The 19,983-nt window shown below is 36.7% G+C and overlaps 1 protein-coding gene across 1 annotated transcript in view; it reads left to right on the top strand.

Moving 5' to 3' along the window:
• The window catches only part of LOC110201917 (cytochrome P450 3A9-like), a 34,904-nt gene extending 15,245 nt beyond the window's left edge, over positions 1–19,659 (top strand). Inside the window, exons 7-13 of the mRNA XM_020977786.2 lie at positions 2,006–2,154; positions 2,710–2,837; positions 4,128–4,200; positions 9,222–9,382; positions 11,203–11,429; positions 14,561–14,723; positions 15,326–19,659. Coding sequence (XP_020833445.1) covers positions 2,006–2,154; positions 2,710–2,837; positions 4,128–4,200; positions 9,222–9,382; positions 11,203–11,429; positions 14,561–14,723; positions 15,326–15,421 — 997 coding nt within the window. The 3' untranslated portion in view covers positions 15,422–19,659. The remainder of the gene's footprint in view (positions 1–2,005; positions 2,155–2,709; positions 2,838–4,127; positions 4,201–9,221; positions 9,383–11,202; positions 11,430–14,560; positions 14,724–15,325) is intronic.
• Positions 19,660–19,983: the final 324 nt, after the last annotated feature.

Below are 19,983 nucleotides of genomic sequence, written 5' to 3'. Positions count from 1 at the left end.
CCTATTGCTGCTCTCTCAATTTTCAAATCAATGACTTCTTGTGGATTTTAATCCTTGTTCACTCTGTTGCAGCATCTGGTGCTGCTGACCACCTTCTCTTTCTGGATGCTCTCTATTCTTTGTGTTTTCTGATTCTGCTCTGTTTTGGTTCTCCCCCTGTCTATCCGGCCTTTCTTTCTCAACCTCCTTTGCTGAATGTCCATCTATGGAACACCTACTACTTGCGGCTTAGTCAGCCAGGAATAATTCATTATTATTTAATTTATTAAGAAAAACTTTAAAAAGATACCCCATTCAAAATAACTCTAGATAGTATAAATACCTGTGAGTATACCTGACAAAAAACCCAGGACATACATAGACAAAATTATAAAAAAACTTTTTAATCAAATGAAATCTGATTTAAGTAATTGAAGAAAAATCAACTGTTCATGGTTATGAAGGACTAATATGATAGAAATGCCAATTTTACCTAAATTACTTTATATATTCATTGCCATCCCAATTAAATTACTAAAATATTTGAATGAATTAGTAAAAATAATAACAAAATTCATTTGGAAGAACAAAAACTCAAAAATATCAGAGGAAGTAATGAAAAAATTATAAAGGAAAGATATTTTGGAATACCAGATCTTAAACTGTATTAGAAGGCAGTGACTATCGAAAGTATCTCTTACTGGTTCCGAAATAGAAAGGTAGATCAATGTAACAGAGCACAGAGACAATTTACAGCTACAAACAAATACAGCAGCCTTGTATTTAACAAATGTAAAGACTCAATATTTTGAAATAAGTATTCCTCATTTGGTAAAAATTGTAGGGAAAACTGGAAAGCAATGTGGGAGAAACTGGTCATAGACCAATATCTTACACCATTTGCTAAGACAAGGTCAAAATGGATACGTGATCTAGATATAAAGAGAGATATTACAAGAAAATTTGAAGAACTAGGAACATATTACTTATCACACTTATGGATAGGCAAATAATTTATGAATGAGGAGGAGATAAATAGCAGAGACAAATGTAAAATGGACAATCTTGATGACACTAAATTAAAAATGTTTTGTACAAAGAAAACAAATGTAGCCACGATCAGAAGGAATGTAGAAAACTGAGAAAATATTTTTATAGATAGTTTTTCAGATAAAAGTCTCATATCTCAAAATATATAAAGAACATCATCAAATTTAGAAGAATATGAGTTATAGGTCTATTTCCAAAGAGGATCAAGGAAAAAGGAAAAATCCTATATGTTCTAAATTATTTATAGCAGCTTTCTTTGTGGTGCAAAGATTTGGGGAAGTCCATCAATTGGGGAATGTCTGAATAAGTTGTGGTGTATGATTGTGATATAATACTACTGTGCAATAAGAAATGGTGAATTCCGAGAGGATTCTGGGAAGATGGCAGAATGCCTAACACATAGTAAGCTCTTAGAAAATGATAGCTTATTGCTTAGAAGTAGAGTAGTCACACTGTGAGGAGGAAAATGTACCCCTGCTTAAATGAGGGAAACCTAATCTTCTCTGACAGCATAGGAAAAGGAAGTGATAATACCAATCAGCTCTGCAATGCATTTTGACCCACGAATGGTCAAGCTATCATTCATTTATTTATCGAATTCTTTTTGGACTTCTAGTTAGTTGGTGAAAAGAATCAACATTTTTTTTCTGAAAAAATCTCAGCTAGTAGATACTATTGACCATTTTCAACTCTGGTCCATTTGCCCTTCTGGCTTGAACATAGAGCCCAGTTGACAAACCTGGCCAGACCACATTGAAATGTAATAATGAAATAGGTAATAAAATAAAAATTTTAATAGAATACAGGTAACATTAATATATGCTTTTCTAATTTCAGTATAAGGCTCATAGGGATCCTTTGCAATGGTTTAGTGACTGAGTTTAACACCACTGGTTTAGAGCCTCACTTCATGTCTCTACTTGGAGATGAAAGATGTGGTGCCTTTTCTGAGTCATGTTTTGCTTTCTCTCCACAGAATTTTTGGGGCTTACAGCATGGATGTGATCACCAGCACTTCATTTGGTGTCCATGTTGATTCCTTGAATAACCAGAATGATCCCTATGTCAGAGAAATCAAGAAATTAATTAGTTTCAGTTTTCTGGACCCATTAATTTTTACAATAAGTAAGTTGGTTTTTCTTAACAGAAATGCATAATTAAAAATTTAGTGGTTCTTACATTCCTACAGATAACTCAGTAGATTGATTCATACATTTAGAGATAGACAGAAACTTAGAAGCCATCAAGTCTAACCCTTTGATTGTTAACAAAGGATTAAATTGATGTCTGGAGAGATTACAACACAATCTCCAGAATTCTGGAGATTCATTTCTTTCATTGCTATTTGTTGGTGAGGGAGGGCTTTTAGAGAGCAAGTGACCTAAAGCATCAGGGGAATTATTTGTTGATTGGGTCAGTCATAGGTAGTTTAGCAATTAAGCTAGAAGAACAGGGATAGGTACAGGACACCTGATTTTGGAGAGAGATTCCTTTCCAGTGTTGGGCTTTTCATTGACCCCCACCAGTTCACAGATAATTGGTGATGTCAAAGAGGAAATTGGGAAATATTACAATTCGTACCTCTGGTACCTTCTCCTATATACACTGCAAATAAAGGCGCCAGCATCTCTCATAAAATTCTACATTTTCATAAGGATTTTGTTATTTTTTTTTCCTCAGTGCTCTTTCCATTTCTTACTCCTTTGTTTAAAAAATTTGATATATCTGTATTTTCAAAAGACGCAATAACATTCTTGACAAATGCAGTTAAAAAGATAAAGGAAGAACGAAAGAAAAATTCACTGAAGGTAAGTAGGTTTTTTCAATGATTCGAATAAGAATATGTAGACATTATAAATGGTAGTATTCTTTATCCTCAGAGTCGAGCAAAAAACCTCAACAACTTGTGTTCCATTTCGCTTGTGTTCATCTGTACTCAATATACACACACACACACACACACACACACACACATATATACATATATGTATATATACATATATATATGAGGAAGTGTTATATGATGACCTCTAAGTTAATTTCTAGCTCTAATTCCATGTTCTTGTTATCTAATATTTACTAGACCTTGTGATCTATGTCTCTTGGAGTACAAAGCTGGCAAAGTCATTGTCCCAGTTCTCAAGTAATTTACAACCTCATAAGTGGAATAAGACAGATACCAAATGCTATGCTGTAAAATAGTATATGATGTGTAGCAGGAACCTAAGGAGAGAGAAAATAATTTTCCCTTTGTTTTGTAGACTCCCAAAACAGGCCCTGCTAAAAATATCAAGGGTTATATAAAAATGGTCACACAAATTATAATTGTGCCAGTAATACTATTCAAATTCTCAGTGTGTGCTCTTGGCCTAAATTTGGAACATTTTTCATTTTTTCACAAAACTTCTACTCTGAGGCCTCTTTATGGAAAGGCTAAAACCCTTAATTCTTGAAGGCCAGGCCAGAAAAGTCCAACCTACTGTTAATGCTTGGAAGCTACAATGTCTTCAAGCATGGGTAGGTTGGGTCATTGCATGTTTGCTGACCTAGGACCAATCTAGCTAAGCTTGAAGAGGTATGTCCTTTGGATGACCACAGTAAGACCAATTTGTTTGCCTATAGTGATCAGCCACAAAGTAAGAATGCAATCAGTGGTGTCCACATCAATGATATTATAAACTTTTGAAGCATTATCTTTCTATACTTTCAGTCAGACATAAGAGAATTCATTTCACGAAATGCTTAATTTTTAAAAAAAAGTTTTTCCATTTTAAAAAAGTGTTTCCCTTCCATGAACCTTGGCTGGTGCTTGGGACAGAATCTTTTAAAGTCTTAACAGTTTTTAAAGTTAAGGAATTTGATTTTAAGTCTTTATTTTATTGACCTGAGGCTTAGGCTCTTTAGCACTCCTGGGTACTTTGTGGAAATGCCTTGGGTAGAATTCTAATTCTACCACTTAGATGAAGCCACAGCATCTCTAATCATTCAGATCTACACTTGTCTATCCTACAGCAGGTATATTAATTTGCTGTGTTCATAGCTAATTTCTGTGTTCTCGAATATTTTCTCAGCATTAGTGGTTTCCATAATTTTTTCAGGACCGGGTAGATTTCCTTCAGCTTATGATGGATTCTCAGACTTCTAATAATTCAGAGAAGCACTCTTACAAAGGTAAGTTGGGAATGAGGGTAGCCACAAATTGGAATATTGAAGCCATTGTCTGTGGAAGTATGAAAAAAGGTCCAATTTGCCTAGATAATATACCAAATGGCAATAATAATAACAATGGTAACAATGATGATAATGTTACAGGGTTTTAAGATTTGCAGAGTAATTAACATATATTTCTTCATTAGATCTTCATAACAATTCTGAGTGCTTGGTGCCATTCTTATTTGTATTTTAGAGATGAGGAATGTTAGGCTGAAAGAGTTTAAGCAACTTCCACAGGATCACAGCTAGTAAAACTTTGAAGTAGGATTTGAACTCAGATTGGATTTACCTCTAAGTAAAACACTCTATAATATCACCTAGCCATCTCAGAAAGATGCTTGACATCTGTAGGATGAACTTAATGGAGACAATTTTTGAAAGTATATTTGAATTTGTAATGGCCAAGTTAGTCTGAAGCTTAGATGGTGACACTAAACTCCCTTTTTCATTTCATAACTAAGACAACAATGAGGCTGAGTGAGGTAGGAAAACCACAATTATTTTCAAGAGAAAAAATCTCCACTCTTATCCTACCCATGCTACTTAGTACTTGTGTGACCCTGCGTACATAATTTCTCTTGTCTGAACTTGCTTGTTACAGGTAAAATCAGGATATTAGGCCATGTGATCATTCAATTCTCTTCTAGCTCTAAATTCTATATTCCCTTCTCTAGACCATGTTTCTTTGTTCTAATGTTGTGCAGCTAGTTGGGCAGCTAGGCAGCCTAGTATGCAGAGTTCCAGGTCTCAAGTCCAGAAGGTCTGAGTTCCAATCTGTCCTCTGGACTATCCATGTGCAATGAGAAAGTCACTGAACCCTGTTTGTCTCAGTTTCCTCTTTTTTATTTTTATTTTTTAAATTTATTTTATTAATTTATTTTGATTTATCAACAATCAATTCCATATGCTTTTGAGCTTAAAGTTTTTCTCCCTCTTCCCCCCCACCTCCCTCCCCAAGATGGCACACACTCTGATATAGGTTATACATTTACATTCTTATTAAACATAATTTTACATTAGTGAAAGTTGTAAGTAAAATTAAAACCAATAGGAGGAACCATCAGAAAGAAGAAACAAAACTCAGCAGAAGAGAAAAAAAAAAGGTAGCGATTCAACTTCCATAGTTCTTTCTTTGGATGTGGATAGCATTTTCCATCACTAGGCCTCTGGAGATGTGTTAGATCCAAGAGCTGGTTCTTATCCCAGAAGCTGGAGTCTTTGGGTTTATCAAATAATAGATAACAACATATTATGGGATTATGGTTTTTAATCCATTCTGCTATCCACTTCCGTTTTATGGGAGAATTCATCCGATTCACACTCACAGTTATGATTACTATCTGTGTCTTTTTCTCCATCCTTTTTACCCCCTGTTTATGCTTTTCTTTCTCCTTTCCCCTCCTCACTAGTGTTTTGCTTTTGACCACCACCTCATTCAGTCTCTCCTCCCTTCTATTATCTCTTTCCCTTTTCTTTCTCTTTGCCCTGAATGCCTCTTCCCTCCCTTTATCCCCCCTCCCTTTTCTTCCCCTTTTCTCTCCTGCTGCCTATAGGGCAAGTTAGATTTCTATCCCCTTCTTGAGCCAACTCTGATGAGAGTAAGGTTCAAACAATGCCCACCACCCTCCCTTCTTTCCCTCTGCTGTAATAGGATTTTCTGTCTTTTCCTGTAATGTAATTTACCCTTCTCTGCCTCCTCCTTTCTCAGTACATTTTCTAGAATTAGACTACTCCAGTTACTTGGATCCATTTAACCCACTTGATTAGATTTTTTTTATCATGACATCAAAGTCAACTAATATCCACCCCCTTTATGTATACTCCTTTAACATGGTGTAATAATACAGTTCTCAAGAATTGTAAGTGTCATCTTCCCTTGCAGGGATGTAATCAGTCTGCCCTTATTAACAACATATTGTATCTTTCTGTCCCATTTACCTTTTCATGTCTTTCTTGAATCGTGTACTTGAAGATCATTTTTTTTCTTGAGCTCTGGTCTTTTTATGACAAAGGTTTGGAAGTCCCCTATTTCATTGAATATCCATCTCTTCCCTTGAAAAATCATGCTCATTTTTGCAGGGTAGTTGATCCTTGGCTGTAATCCAAGCTCCTTTGCCTTATGGAATATCATGTTCCACACCCTATGGTCTTTTAATGTAGAAGCTGCAAGGTCCTGTGTAATCCTGACTGTGGTTCCATGATACTTAAATTGTTTCTTTCTGGCTGCTTGCAGCACCTTCTCTTTCATCTGGTAATTTTGGAATTTTGCTATTATATTCCTTGGCATTGTGAATTTGGGATCTCTTTCAGGTGATGAGCTGTGTATTCTTTCTATGGTTATTTCACCTTCTCATTCTAGGACTTCAGGACAGTTTTCCTTTATGATTTCCTGAAAGATACTGTCCAGGCTCTTTTTTTTCATCATGATTTTCAGGTAATCCCATGATTTTTAAATTGTCTCTCCTGGACCAATTTTCCAGGTTGGTTGTTTTACCAATGAGGTGCTTTATGTTTTAATCTATTTTTTCATTCTTTTTGTTTCTGTTTGACTGATTCTTGTTCTCTCATAGAGTCATTAGTTTCCATTTGTCCAGTTCTAGTTTTTAACAGATTGTTTTCTTCTGTTAGTTTTTGTACTTCCTTCTCCAATTGGCCAATTGTATTTTTAAGGGATTTGTTTTCTTCAGTGTACTTTTTTTCCAGTTGGCCAATTGTGTTTTTTAGGGACCTTTTTACTTCAGTGTACTTTTTTTTTCCAACTGGCCAATTGTATTTTTTGCGGACTCATCTACCTCTCTCATTAGACTTTTAAAATCCTCCTTGAGCTCTTCTAAGAAGGCTTTTTGTACATCAGACCAGTTCATATTCCCTTTTGATGTTGCAGATGTGGGTTTGTTGACAATGTTGTCCTCTTCAGAATTTCTGTCTTGATCTTCACTCTTCTCATAATATGAATCTATGGTACTTTTTACTCATGGTGTTTCTTTATTCCCTGGCCTTCAAAGAGATTGAGCTCTCCTGCTGGGGAACAGAGGGAACTGACCCAAGCTTCTTGTGTTGGGAGCCTAGGTCTTGGTCACTGGCTTTGTGTGCTGGGTCCTCTTCTGTTGGCAATTGGAGGCTATAGGATTTTGGCAGTTTACCTTGTGTTGGGCTGGAATTAACAAGGCTGGAACTTTCAGGCAATTCTAGGTTGCCTGCTTTTGCTTTCCTTTAGCTTTCTTCAGCTCCTTTTAGATGGGTGCTGCAGGGTATTTATCCACCTGGGGCCCCTTGCAGTGCTGCCTCCCTCCTTTCTGCTAATGCACTGGGAGATTCCTTTGTGGTAGATTGCCGAGGCACCTGGTGGTTTTCTGAGGCAGTTTCCACCAGTTTCCCCACCCTTACTGAGGCACTGGGAGGTCTAAGTGTTGGTGTTTGCCTGCTCTACCACCTGGGCTTCAGAATCTCCTCCTGGTTGAAAGTTGGAGGTTGTAGGGTTCAGCTTACCTAGTGTTGGGTTGCAGCTGCTTTCAGATGAATGCTGCAGGGTGCTTATCTGCCTGGGGCCCTTTGTAGTGCTGCTTCCCTTATTTTTGCTGAGGCACTGGGAGACTTGTTTGGTGGGCTGCTGCACTGCTGCTCCCCATCTTTCTTTTAGTTCAGCTGTTCCATGGCTTTTTTTTCTGGGGTGATATTTTCTGGGTTTTCAGAGGTTGATAGGGGAGGGTGAGAGTGACTCCCTTTTTACTCCGTCATCTTGGCTCCCAGAAGTGGAAGTCGAGCCTCAGTTTCCTCTTTTTTAAAAAGAAGTGGAGAAGGAAATGGCAAAACATTCCATCATCTTTGTCAAAAATCTGCCAACTGGGGACACAAAGAGTTAGATAGGACTGAAAAACACTGAACAACAACAACAGGAAAGAAAAAAAAAGAGACTGTTTTGAGATATGAGTTTCTTTAGCAATATAAAACTTGTGGGTAAACTTTTCCACCATAAGTAGGATATAGACTCTCCTAGGCTGTACCTAAGCATTCTTATAATAACTCAGCCTGAGCGAGACAGCATATTTTAGGGGAAGTGGCAACTGGAGTTGGGAGTCAGAAGGCCAGATTCTAGTCTCAGCTGTAGCCACTTACTAGCTCAGTGATTTGGAAACAGTCATCTTACTGCTCTGAGCCTTAGTTGCCTTATCTGAAGAATGAAGGGAAGCATTCTCACATTAGCATTTCACAAGCTTGTTATGGTGGTGGAATGAAACGATGTAGACAAAATATAAGCACCAGGCATTATGTAAATGTAATTAGTGTTTATTGTTATCTTCTGCATGCCTTCCCTTCAAGGAGCCCATCAGAGATAGGATGTGGTGTGGTAGAGTGGGATGAGCATGGTCCCTGAAGTGTGGGGAGCTAGGTTTGATTCTTACCTCTGACACCTATGAGACTTTGGTAAAATCATTTAACCTCTTCAAGCCTCAGTTTACTCATCCAAAAAATCAAGATATTAAACTGCATGGCTCTTGAGATCCTTTCCAGTTCTACATCTGTGATATCCTTTCAAACATCTCTCCTCCACATTTGCTTCACTCCATACAGAGACACACTACCACAGGTGCTTATCTCCTGTCCTCTGGACTATTGCCAGAGCCTTCTAATGTGTCTGTCCTTTGACACTGTGGGCTAGAAAGAAGATAGAATTCCCTGAAATAAAAGGTTGCTTTTATTAAATCCCAAAACAACAACTGAGGATAAGGAAGGTGTATGTAAAGCAAAGAGGAGATATAGGAGAAATAGAGTTGAACAGCCTCCATTAGAATTAACTTTTGTTAATTGTCATGACAAATTTGGGTGGAATATTTCTATCATAACAATGAATGTATTTCAGATCTCTTCTTGGTATTTTGGAGAGTCAGGTAGACGTCCTTCCTAAATTCTTGCGATGTGCCTGAATGTAATAAAGGTATGATGACTTTGTCTGAATGTCTCCCTTGCCTCTATTTCAGATCTGAGTGATGAGGAAATCCTGGCCCAATCCATTACCTTTCTTTTTGCTGGCTATGAAACCACCAGCTCGGTTCTTTCTTTCCTTTTTTACAAGCTGGCCACCCACCCTGAGATCCAGCAGAAGCTTCAGAAGGAGATAGATGCAGTTTTGCCCAACAAGGTGAGAGGAAAGGAACAGAGTTATTCACACTTGTCTCCAAATTTACTTCCTATTCACCCATTTGTCTCATCTCCTAGTAGAATCTTTGTCAAAATCACCTTTGCTGATTGAGTGTTTGCCTGTTATTGGAACATCATCAGGGTTTGAAAAAGCAAAGGTATGTTGAGACCCCCTATGATTACAATAAAGCTCTCCTTGGAAAGAATGAAATATCTCAGCAGCTAGTTCCAACCCTTGCAAAAATTCTGACAAAGCTCATTTGTCCTCAGTTCACACAACCACTTCATAGCCCTTCCTCCACATAATTGCTGCCATTTCTCAACTTTTCTGATACTAAATATATTTGTGAGCTTGGGTGTCCTCTCTACTCCTCACCTTGCTTGTCCTTCTCTTCCCTACTCGCCTCTCCCGTCCTCTTCTCAGCTTCTCATTCAGTCACTAATGTGACTGGCAGCAGTGGTTGTAAACTCTTCATGGCCTCAGTAGACAGAAAGTTTTATGAATAGACATTGGAGTTTTTCATTACCCAGGAACCTCTTTTTGATGCACTAGGATCACCCTTTTCCATTGCTCATGGACCAAGTCGAGTAATAACCATCATGGGAACACTTAAATATTCATTTCCCTATGAAGTTAGTGGATAGTATTGAGGGTGTATAGAAATAGACTCTTTGAACAGTGATGAATAACCAAGCTGTGGTGGTGGCAGCAGGAATGGAGAGTAGATAAATTCCTTAAAGTAGCCCTATAGATTGCATTGACCACCTAGCAAAGCCAAACCTGAACCACTATAATGGTCTGTGAACAACCTAAAGAACCTAAGAAACCAAAGAAAAGTTGGATGGACTCTGTCTCTTTGTGATTTGGGCCAAATCTTTTTTTGTGTCACTAATTTTCTCTATTATTCTGCAGGTTGGTGTGATTTTTTTCCCTTGGAATTAGGAATCCTAATTAGTGATTCCCCCATAGTCCTGCCAAGCCTTACAATTTTCTCTAAGATATATAGAAGTTTCAGAACAGAAGGGTATGATAAAAGTTGCTCTTGTAAATAGATAACTGTGTATGTTATCTGCTGGGAAGAATGCTGGGAAAACCTCTCTGCCTCCATCTCAAGTATCTCTTCTAAACTGAAACATTGCATATGCATTCCTATGAGTCTGTTCTGTTTTGAAGAACCTTCATTCTGTAAAATAGTAAAGTCCTATTGCATCCCAATATTGGTAGTGAGTTGAGAGTAAGGATTTCTAGTGTGTGGATAGGAGGTAGTCATTTGTGAAAGGATAAATAAAGAGGATAAGAAGTGGAAGCTGGAGAGCAATGAAGACACAGAAGGGCTCTACTCAGATTTCAACTGTTTCTAAAGTAAACTTAGCGGAGGTAGATTTTGTCTATTGTGTCACCCTAGATTTCATGCTTAACCTTGTTTGTTCCAAAAGAAGACTTGGAAGAACAGTAGAAAACAAAATTCATCTTGGCATAACTTCCTTTTACTAAGGTTCAAGAGTTTTTGTTATAGGCTCAAAAGGGCTTATTTTGTGAAAACCTTTCTATAGATGCAAATTTCACTTTGATTCAGCTCAGAAGTTATGAGCATCTTGACAACTTGACAACTACAGTGATTCCCAACATTCCATAGGTTCAGTTGTAAAAATGCTTTTGTAACTTTTCTTCAGAAGGGTAATACTGTAACAGCCTGTGATCAGAAGTACAAAGGACTTAGTATAGACTCCAAGTGAGTAAGGCCAAGTGAGCAAAAGTAGATGTGAAAGCCACCTTAGTACTTAGAACTTAGTACTTAGAACTCTTTGTTCTCTTTGCAGGAAGCAGTCACGTATGATGCCCTGGTACAGATGGAATATCTCGACATGGTGATACATGAAAACCTCAGGCTGTTCCCCATAACTGGCAGGGTCGAAAGGGTTGCCAAAAAAACTGTTGAGATCAATGGAGTGATGATTCCTAAAGGGACAGTGGTGATGGTACCACTCATTCCCCTTCATCACAACCCAGAATATTGGCCAGAGCCAGAGGAGTTCCGCCCTGAAAGGTATACACCATCTTTCAATTGAGACAGTTAGGAGAGAACATTGAGTTGGGAGACAGGATCAAGATTTGAATCCTGCTTTTGTGTCTTGCTTTGATTGATGACTGAGCCCGTAACTGAAACCCTCACAACAACCCTGCATAATGCCTACAGTAGCTATTTTAGCAACTTAGACATAGCCATTTAGGCATTATTGTTTCTATTTTGTGGATGAAGGAACTGAAGCTTATATACATTAAATGACTTTGCATTAGCCCTAAGAAGTGGCCAGAAGTGGGCTTGCTCCTCCTTGTCATCATCGTCATCATCATCGTCGTCCTCCTCCTCCTCCTCTTCTTCCTTCTTCCTTTCCTCCTTCTCCTTCTTGTCTTCCTTTTCCTCTTTCTTTTTGACTCTTTCTTCCTTGATCATCCTCAAAAGATTTTTCTCCCTAACTGTCTATAGCCTCTCTTAATCTACCACTCCTCTTTATCACTGTACCCTGCTTTCTTTTGGCTATCTCTCCTCTTACTTCCCTGTTGGGTAAGAAGCATTTCTATATCCATCTGAGTTCATATGTATAGTCTCCATTCTTTGAATCAGTAGAAATGAGTGTGATTCAAGTATTGTACTATTCCTCATCTAATTTTTTTTTCTATATGAAAATTCTTCCTTGTGCATGTCTTTTATTTGAGACAATTTTACCTATTTTTCTTCTCTCTTCCCTCTTATCTCAGTGCATCTCTTTATAAGGTTTGGAATTCCTCTGGCTGGGGAATGTTGTATTTCCCTTATAACCGTAGTGCCTTCTTTTGATACTATAGGAAGAGGCCAAGAATCTCCAGATTGATTATAGATAGTAGGTTAATCAATCATTATGAATACTTACAAACTGGGTCAGTATTCAGTCTGGGCCAGCAGCCAGACAGTTTAGTTGATCTTTAGCTAAAGAAGCCCCAAAATCCCTTCGGTAACATTAGAGAACAGAAAAAGGGAGGAGAAGCTACAGAGTGCATCACTACTGATTGGTGGATATTTTTGGTTTTCTACTTTGTAATGAGCTTGAGCATTAAGCCAACGTTATGGCCAAACATAAGTTTGTATATTCATCATGTACTGGTCATACATGGGTCACAATATTCTTGTTTTTGCTTTCAGATATCATAACATCTTAAGTTATGACCTGGTGTCTAAGTTATGATTTTTAACAGGTCATCATGGAGCTTCCACCTTTCACTGAGTTTAAGTTTTTATGGCTTTTCTCTTATTCCTGTATTTTATGGCTTTTTCCCAGTCAGTACCCCACACCATGGTTTGTCCTTCATTCTCAAAGAGGACCATGACATCAGGGCGATGATAACATGACTTGCAAAAGAATTGGATTTGAGTGAGGGAGGGCTTTGCAAATCACCACCCTCACTTTCTTCCCCAAGGCCATATGGTCCAGTTGCCAGATATAGATCAGGAGAACTGGACTTGGCCTAGGATGCAATGGGAGACCTTGCCCTTTTTAAGGTAAGGTCTTTCCAAGTTCTCACTTTGAGTGAGGCAATGCCCATTCAATGAATAGGACTTTTAAAGAAATGATTCAAGGGATGGCCCCTTTAATAAATTAAAAAAAAAAGATTAAACTGGGAGGGGAAGACCCTCAGGGTTGTTGGCCAAAAGAGAAACAATTACTATTTACATTCATTCTAAGCCAGGAGGGCCCCAAAATAACCATTGAGTGGTGTTTGGGCAGGGTCCTATTGTTGTCCAATCAATGATAGGCTGAGTGAATTGAGTTTAAGGCAGTAAACCCCAAGATAATTTGGTAGGTTTCATCCATCAAAATTTATCTTCTTTTGAGCAGACACCCTCCAGTAAGGGCATGATACCTCACATGGGGAGAGGAGAGGAAAGAACAGGACAGGACAGGACAGGAATTCCTCAGTGTCTCTCAGGGTTCTGACCTGGATCTTCTTCTATTCTCTTGCTATGGTACTTCACTTGGTGAGCTCATCACTTTCCAAGGATTTAATTACCGTATTTGTGGAAATGATTTTCAAATCTATCTATCCTGCCCTAAACTCTACACTGATCTCCAAATGCTTTTCAAATATTTTTCACTGGATGTCCAGTAGACAGCTTAACTTCATTATGATCAAAACAGAATTTATCATCATTCCCCAGAAATGCTGTCCCCACCTTTGCTATTTCTGCCAATATCATATTCCCAGTACCTCAGATTCACAGCCTTGGAATTATAATTGACCACTCACTATCTCTCACCCACTCATACCCAATTTGTTGCTAAGGCCTGCCAATTTCACTTTTACAACATTTTTCTAAAATATTTTCTTTTCTGGTCTGATGCTGCTCCAGCTCTAGTGTAGGGCCTCATTACCTTAAGCCTAAATTATTATAATAGCTGGCTGGTAGATCTGTGTGCCTCAAGTCTCTCTCCACATCAATGCATTCTCCATTTAAAGAAAAATAAGGTCCCTAAAGTGGAAGTATGATCATGTAACCCCCTTCCTCAGTAAACTCTGGTGGCTCCCTAGTGCCTCCAAGAGCAAATACAAAAAGCTCTATTTATCATTCATATACCTTCATAGCCCAGCCCTCTAATGCCTTTTCCTTCTTTTTCTACCTAACTCCCTATCACCTATACTTTGAACTAGTTTCATTGGCCTCCTGGATGTTCCACAGACAAAATACTCTATTTCAGCTCCAAGTATCTTCCCCATGCCTGGAATGTTCACCCTCCTTTGCTCTGACTACTGACCTCCCTGTCTTCTCTTAAGTCTCAATTCAAATGTGATCCTCTACAGCAAGTCTTCCTCAATCCCTCTTAATTCCAATATCTTCCCTCTATTAATTATTTCCTATTTATTCTGTATATAGCTTGCCTTGTATAGATTTCTTTGCATATTGATTTTCTTGTTAGATTGTAAGATCCTTGAGGGCAGGGAATATCTTTTGCTCTTCATGCAACCCCAGCACTTAGTACAGTGCCTGGCACATAGTAGATGCTAAATAAATGTTTATTGATTAATTCATGAATCTCTTCCAAAGTCAGATTCCTTATTCAACAGGTCTTGGATGTTGGTTTGTTGGTTTGTTTGTTTGTTTGTTTTTACTTTCCTCTTTTCTCCTGCATTTTGAAAAACCAGATTTAGCAAGGAAAACAAGGAGAGCATCAACCCCTATGTATACTTACCTTTTGGTACTGGTCCCCGAAACTGCCTTGGGATGAGATTTGCACTTATGAATATGAAAGTTGCAACTTGCCGACTCCTGCAGGAATTTTCCTTCAGAACTTGTAAAGAGACACAGGTGAGGAGTCACATCCTTTGTTCAGTTCCTAGTATGGCTTTTTATTTTATCAAGATGATTTATTTTCAAAGAAGAGACTTGTCCTATGTCACGTGGACAAATTTAATTCAACAGAATTTACCTATTTATTGTGAGCAGGCTACTAAAAATTAACTTACCATTATTAAGATGGAAATATACAGAAGGCCAAGAAAGAAACAATTAAAATGTTGTTGGATACATAATTAATTTGATTTAACTATAATAATAATAACATAAAATTCTTGGCTGCGAATAGCATAATTTTTGAAGACCAAAGTGTAGCAGACCCTTTAATTCCTTTGTTTTATGAGAGAAAAATGTGCAGATTAAAGGTCATGGGAGTGAATAAAATCTCTTAATTTCAGCAAGATTATTGATTCTACCTTACAACAGACTAGTATTACTAAAATCTGAGTATATAGTTAATACATATTTTTTATATTTTGCAACACTCTAACATCCAACCTACATAGGGTGTTTATCATAACCATGTCAATCTAACACCAACTACTTCTCTTATCTTTCTCTGTATTGTTTGGTACTGCTTAATTATTGAACTCTATTTTTCTTAATTGTTGTAGGTTCCTTTAAAGTTGAGCAATCAGACACTCCTCACACCAAGTGTACCCATCGTCCTGCAGGCTGTACCAAGGACCAAGAAGGAAAATCAACACTAGAAATTCTCCTCCTCATTCCACTCAGTCTTGTCTACAATCATGCCTCAGATTTCCCTTCTGTAGTCCAAAGACATTGAATCTTAGGATTTCAGAAGCAACAATTTACCTTATGAGCCAAACAAAGAAAAAGAAATGGTTACTTTTTTTTTAATCACAGGAGATTGAGTACTTAGCTTTTTCAGATGATCGTTTTGGAGATCTCCATGTTTGAGGATTGTTGTATCAGTGGTGTCAAGTGTCACATACACTAATCCAGCTGATCATTTTCCAGAAGAAATGACCCCCAATGGATTAGTACAACTTGATATTACTAGGATGCAGTAATACAATGGAAGAACAGAGAAAATCATGAATTATCTTTTTATTATTTTTTTAATCAACAATTGTACTTGACAATGACAATTATAGTGAATGCAGTAATGGGGAGAATATTACTTATTTTTAATATTCTGCATTCAATCTAAGCAAAATATTTTTTACTTTCTGGGTTTTTTTTTTCATTTTCCCCTGTGAGTCTGTGTCTTCTTTTGTAACATGACTAATATTGTAATATGTTTTGCATGATTGAACATGTACAATCTATATTAAATTTCTTCCTGTCTTTGGGAGGAGGAGGTCAGGGAGAGAGAAAATTTGGAACTTAAACATTTTTAAATGAATGTTAGAAATTATCTTTACATGTAACTGGAGAAAAATAGAATATTATTTGTTTAATATTCTGCATTGGACATCTATGTTGCTACAAATGACAAAAGACATTTCTGGAAACCTCTTATTTGATGTCTAGTATCCCTTAAAGTCAAATCATTATCATTCAGTTGGATGGGCAATGTATTGCTTTTGATTATCTTAATTTTTTGATTGCTAATTAACTATCGGTATGTTCATATAAAAGTCCAGTTTAACATTGATAGCTACAGTAAGGGGACAAAGATTTCGCTTAGTTTCCCCCCCCCCTTTTTCCTTCATTCCACAAACATTTGAGAGTGAGCACTACCAAAAACCTTGGACCTATTTGAATCAAGTTCTGTCTTAGGGATTCCTTACAAGTCACACTCTTTTGGTTGTGTCTTGATTTAGGGTTTTACCCAAGAATACCAGCATCTGTCTCATTTCTTATTGTAAGAGTCAAAACAACTCTCCTTACATATCTAGTTGGCCTCTACTTCACCTAAGTTTGTGGTTGAGGTACTCAACATGTGGTTGAAGTACAATCAAAACAGGAAATATTTGGGGCCACTAAAAAACCAACCCTATCAAAGTTTGTTCCTTTTTACACAATCCTTCTGTCCAAGGCATGTTTAATGCAATTCTGTTATTTTAAATCTTCTCCCCTCCCCCCCATAAATGTTAAGTCCTTTGCCTATTTAGGAAGGGCTCTTGAGTGTTTGAAAGAAAAGTCAATGATGGGTGTTGGTGGAAAGACTAGATGTTCTTTCAGCTGCAACATTGTAAGATGTTTGATTCTTTTTTCACCATCTCCAATCAGTAATTAATTTTTCTTTTGTAATATTTCTTGTATTTATTTAGTCATTGTCATTCTATTTGACCACTCTAGTATAAACCTACATGATCTCATCCCTGCATTGCTGCAGTACTGGAGTAGGCTTGTAACTGGTGTCCCTCCCTTGACTCTTTATATGAGTTCATCTTCTGGATCCATACCACATTATTCTTTCTAAAATGTTACTTGCAAAATGCTATTTTCCTAGTCAAATGTTCCATTTTTTTCATTGTTTACAGGGTTAAATGCAAACTCCTGGTATCACGTACACATCTATCACTAAAAAATAACCATAAACATATTTTCCAAAGTAAATTTTCATGTGGTGTAAAGGTGAAATCATATTGAGCAGCTTGGTTGTATAGAGAATAGAGCCCTAGGCATGGAATCAGTAAGACTTGTCTTCATGAGTTCAAATCTGGCCACAGACACTTATTAGCTATGTGACCTGGTTAAGTTACTTAATGCTGTTTGCCCCAGTTCCTAATGTATAAGATGGGCTTAGAACAAAATGGCAAACTGTTCCAGTAATCTCACCAAGAAAACCCCAAATGGGTTCATGAAGAGTTGGACACAATTGTAAGAGTTCAACAACAACATAAAAGTTGAAATCAATACTGTTGTCAAATATATGGACCCATATGATTTGGGACCATTGGCAAGTCATTTAACTACTCTTGCCTCAATTTTATCTTCTCTAAAATACAGAGTTGTTTTATCCCAACTTTAAGGTTATTATGAGGAAAGAGCCTTTTAAGCTTTGAAGTGCTAAATAAACATGAGCAGTGATCATACTCAGAATAAAATATTCTCCATGTCCAGGGAGAACTGAATAAAAAGAGATGGCTACATACACAGTCCCTTGAGATTCCCTTGCTTGTTTCTTCATTGACCACATACTAACTGTTCTTCTAACTGGGAATGATCATCTATCATTTCTTTACCTACCCAAATGTTAACTTTGTCTTAGGTTTACCTTAAGTCTTTCCTGGTTCACTGAAGCACCAGTGATCCTTGGCTTCTATAGCACTCATGTGATCTTCCATCCATTTGCCCTCCATTGCCTTTTGTTTTTAGTAATTTTTTTGATGTATAAATGGTTTATTTCCATAAGAAGGCTATAAGCAATTGAACAGCAAAATAAAAATCCTAAAAGCCAACGGCAAGATGAAAAAATATTTGAAAGTTAAAGTTTTGTTAATAAGTAAAACTAGAAATTGCTTTTTAAAATAAGTATTTATTAATTAATTGGATATTAAGAAGAAAGAAGAAAAACAAATTGCATGTATGAAAAAAGACTTCACAACCAATGAAGAAAAAAACACCTTTATTTGGGCTTCTTTCTGCAAAATATGTGCCAATAAAACTGACAATCTAATTGAAATAGAAAAAATATTTTAAAAATATGAACTTCCTAATTAACAGAACAGGAAATAGATTACTTAAAGAATTCATCTTAAAAAAGAAATTAGAGAAGCCATACATGAATTCCCTAAGGGAGAAAAAATTTGACCAGGACTAGATGGGTTTACAAAGAAATCCTGCCAAAAAAAATTAAAGAACAATCATTTGTTCTTCATTCCCAAGGAAAAAATGAATAGACAAAAGAACAATTATTCCATATACTTTACATATTTTTAAAAAAATAGTAAAGAGATCTTATCAAGCTCCTTCTGTGACACAAATGTAGTCTTGTTATTTTCACCAGAGAGAGTTAAAACAGGGAAAGAAAACTATAAATCAGTTTTCCTAAAGCATATTAATGCAAAAATTTTAAAGAAAATAATATCAAAGAGAAAAGTATAAGCAGAGAAAAAATAGAATGGAGGGAAATGCACATTTAGTAATCATAACTATGAATGTGAATGACATGAATTCTCCCATAAAACAGGAAACAGATAGCAGAGTGGATTAAAAGCCATAATCCTGCAGTATGTTGTTTACAAGAAGCACATTTGAAGCAGAGAGGTACACACAGAGTAAAGGTAATGGCCTGGAGGAGAATATATTATGCTTCAGCTCAAGTAAAAAAAAAAAAAGCAAGGATAGTAATCCTGATCTCAGACAATGCAAAGGCAAAAATAGCTCTTTTTGTGGTGTCAAAGAATTGGAAATTGAGAGGATGCCTACCAAGTGGGAAATGGCTGAACAAGTTGTAGTATATGAATGTAATGGAATACCATTGTGCTATAAGAAATGATGAACAGGCTGACTTCAGAAAAACATGGAAAGACTTGTATGGTCTGATGCTGAGTGAAGTGAGCAGAACCAGGAGAACATTGTACACGATAATAGCCATGATGTGTGATGACTAATATTGATAAACTTAACCCTTCTCAGCAATACAAAGACCTAAGACATCTTCAAAGGCCTCGTGATGGAAAATGCTATCCACATCCAAAGAAAGAGCTATGGAGTTTGAATGCAGATCAAAGCATACTATTTGCTATTTTTTTTTCTGTTGTGTTTTGTTTCCACTCTCTGGTGGTTCCTCCTATTGCTTCTAATTCTTACTTACAACATCACTAATGTGAAAATATGTTGCATAGAAACATATATGTATAACCTATATCATATTGCATGCCAACTTGGGGAGGGAGGTGAAGAAGGAGGGGGAGAAAAATTCAAAACTCAAAAGCTTATGGAAGTGATAGTTGATAATTCAAAATAAATTAATAAAAAAACAAAAACACTCAAACAAAAATAAAAAGGTGCCATGCACAGCTTAAGAATATGTTAATTCCTTTGTATCCGTTCATTAATCACCAGAATTCTTTCATCCCTCATTTTTCTAAAGTTCTATTCAGATCTTGAATATCTTTCTTATATATGTTTTAATCAGATTTGTCTGGGTCAGAAAGGGCCACATTGAGGCTCCTCCATTATTATAATTTTATCTATTTCTCCCAGTAATTCAATTAACTATTTGCTGGTATGTATTCATTGTGTATTTCATGTTGGATTCAATTTTCTAATGCATTCATTGTATATACTAATTTTAATTATAATGTAATTTTTTTCTTTTATATCATGATTATATTTACTGAATCTTATTGGA

This window comes from Phascolarctos cinereus, unplaced genomic scaffold, assembly GCF_003287225.1.
Source record: "Phascolarctos cinereus isolate Bilbo 61053 unplaced genomic scaffold, phaCin_HiC Scaffold_4;HRSCAF=312, whole genome shotgun sequence".
Classification (NCBI taxonomy): Eukaryota; Metazoa; Chordata; class Mammalia; order Diprotodontia; family Phascolarctidae; genus Phascolarctos; species Phascolarctos cinereus.
The sequence above is the reverse complement of the archived record's forward strand: the minus strand, read 5'-3'. Positions and strand labels throughout refer to the sequence as shown.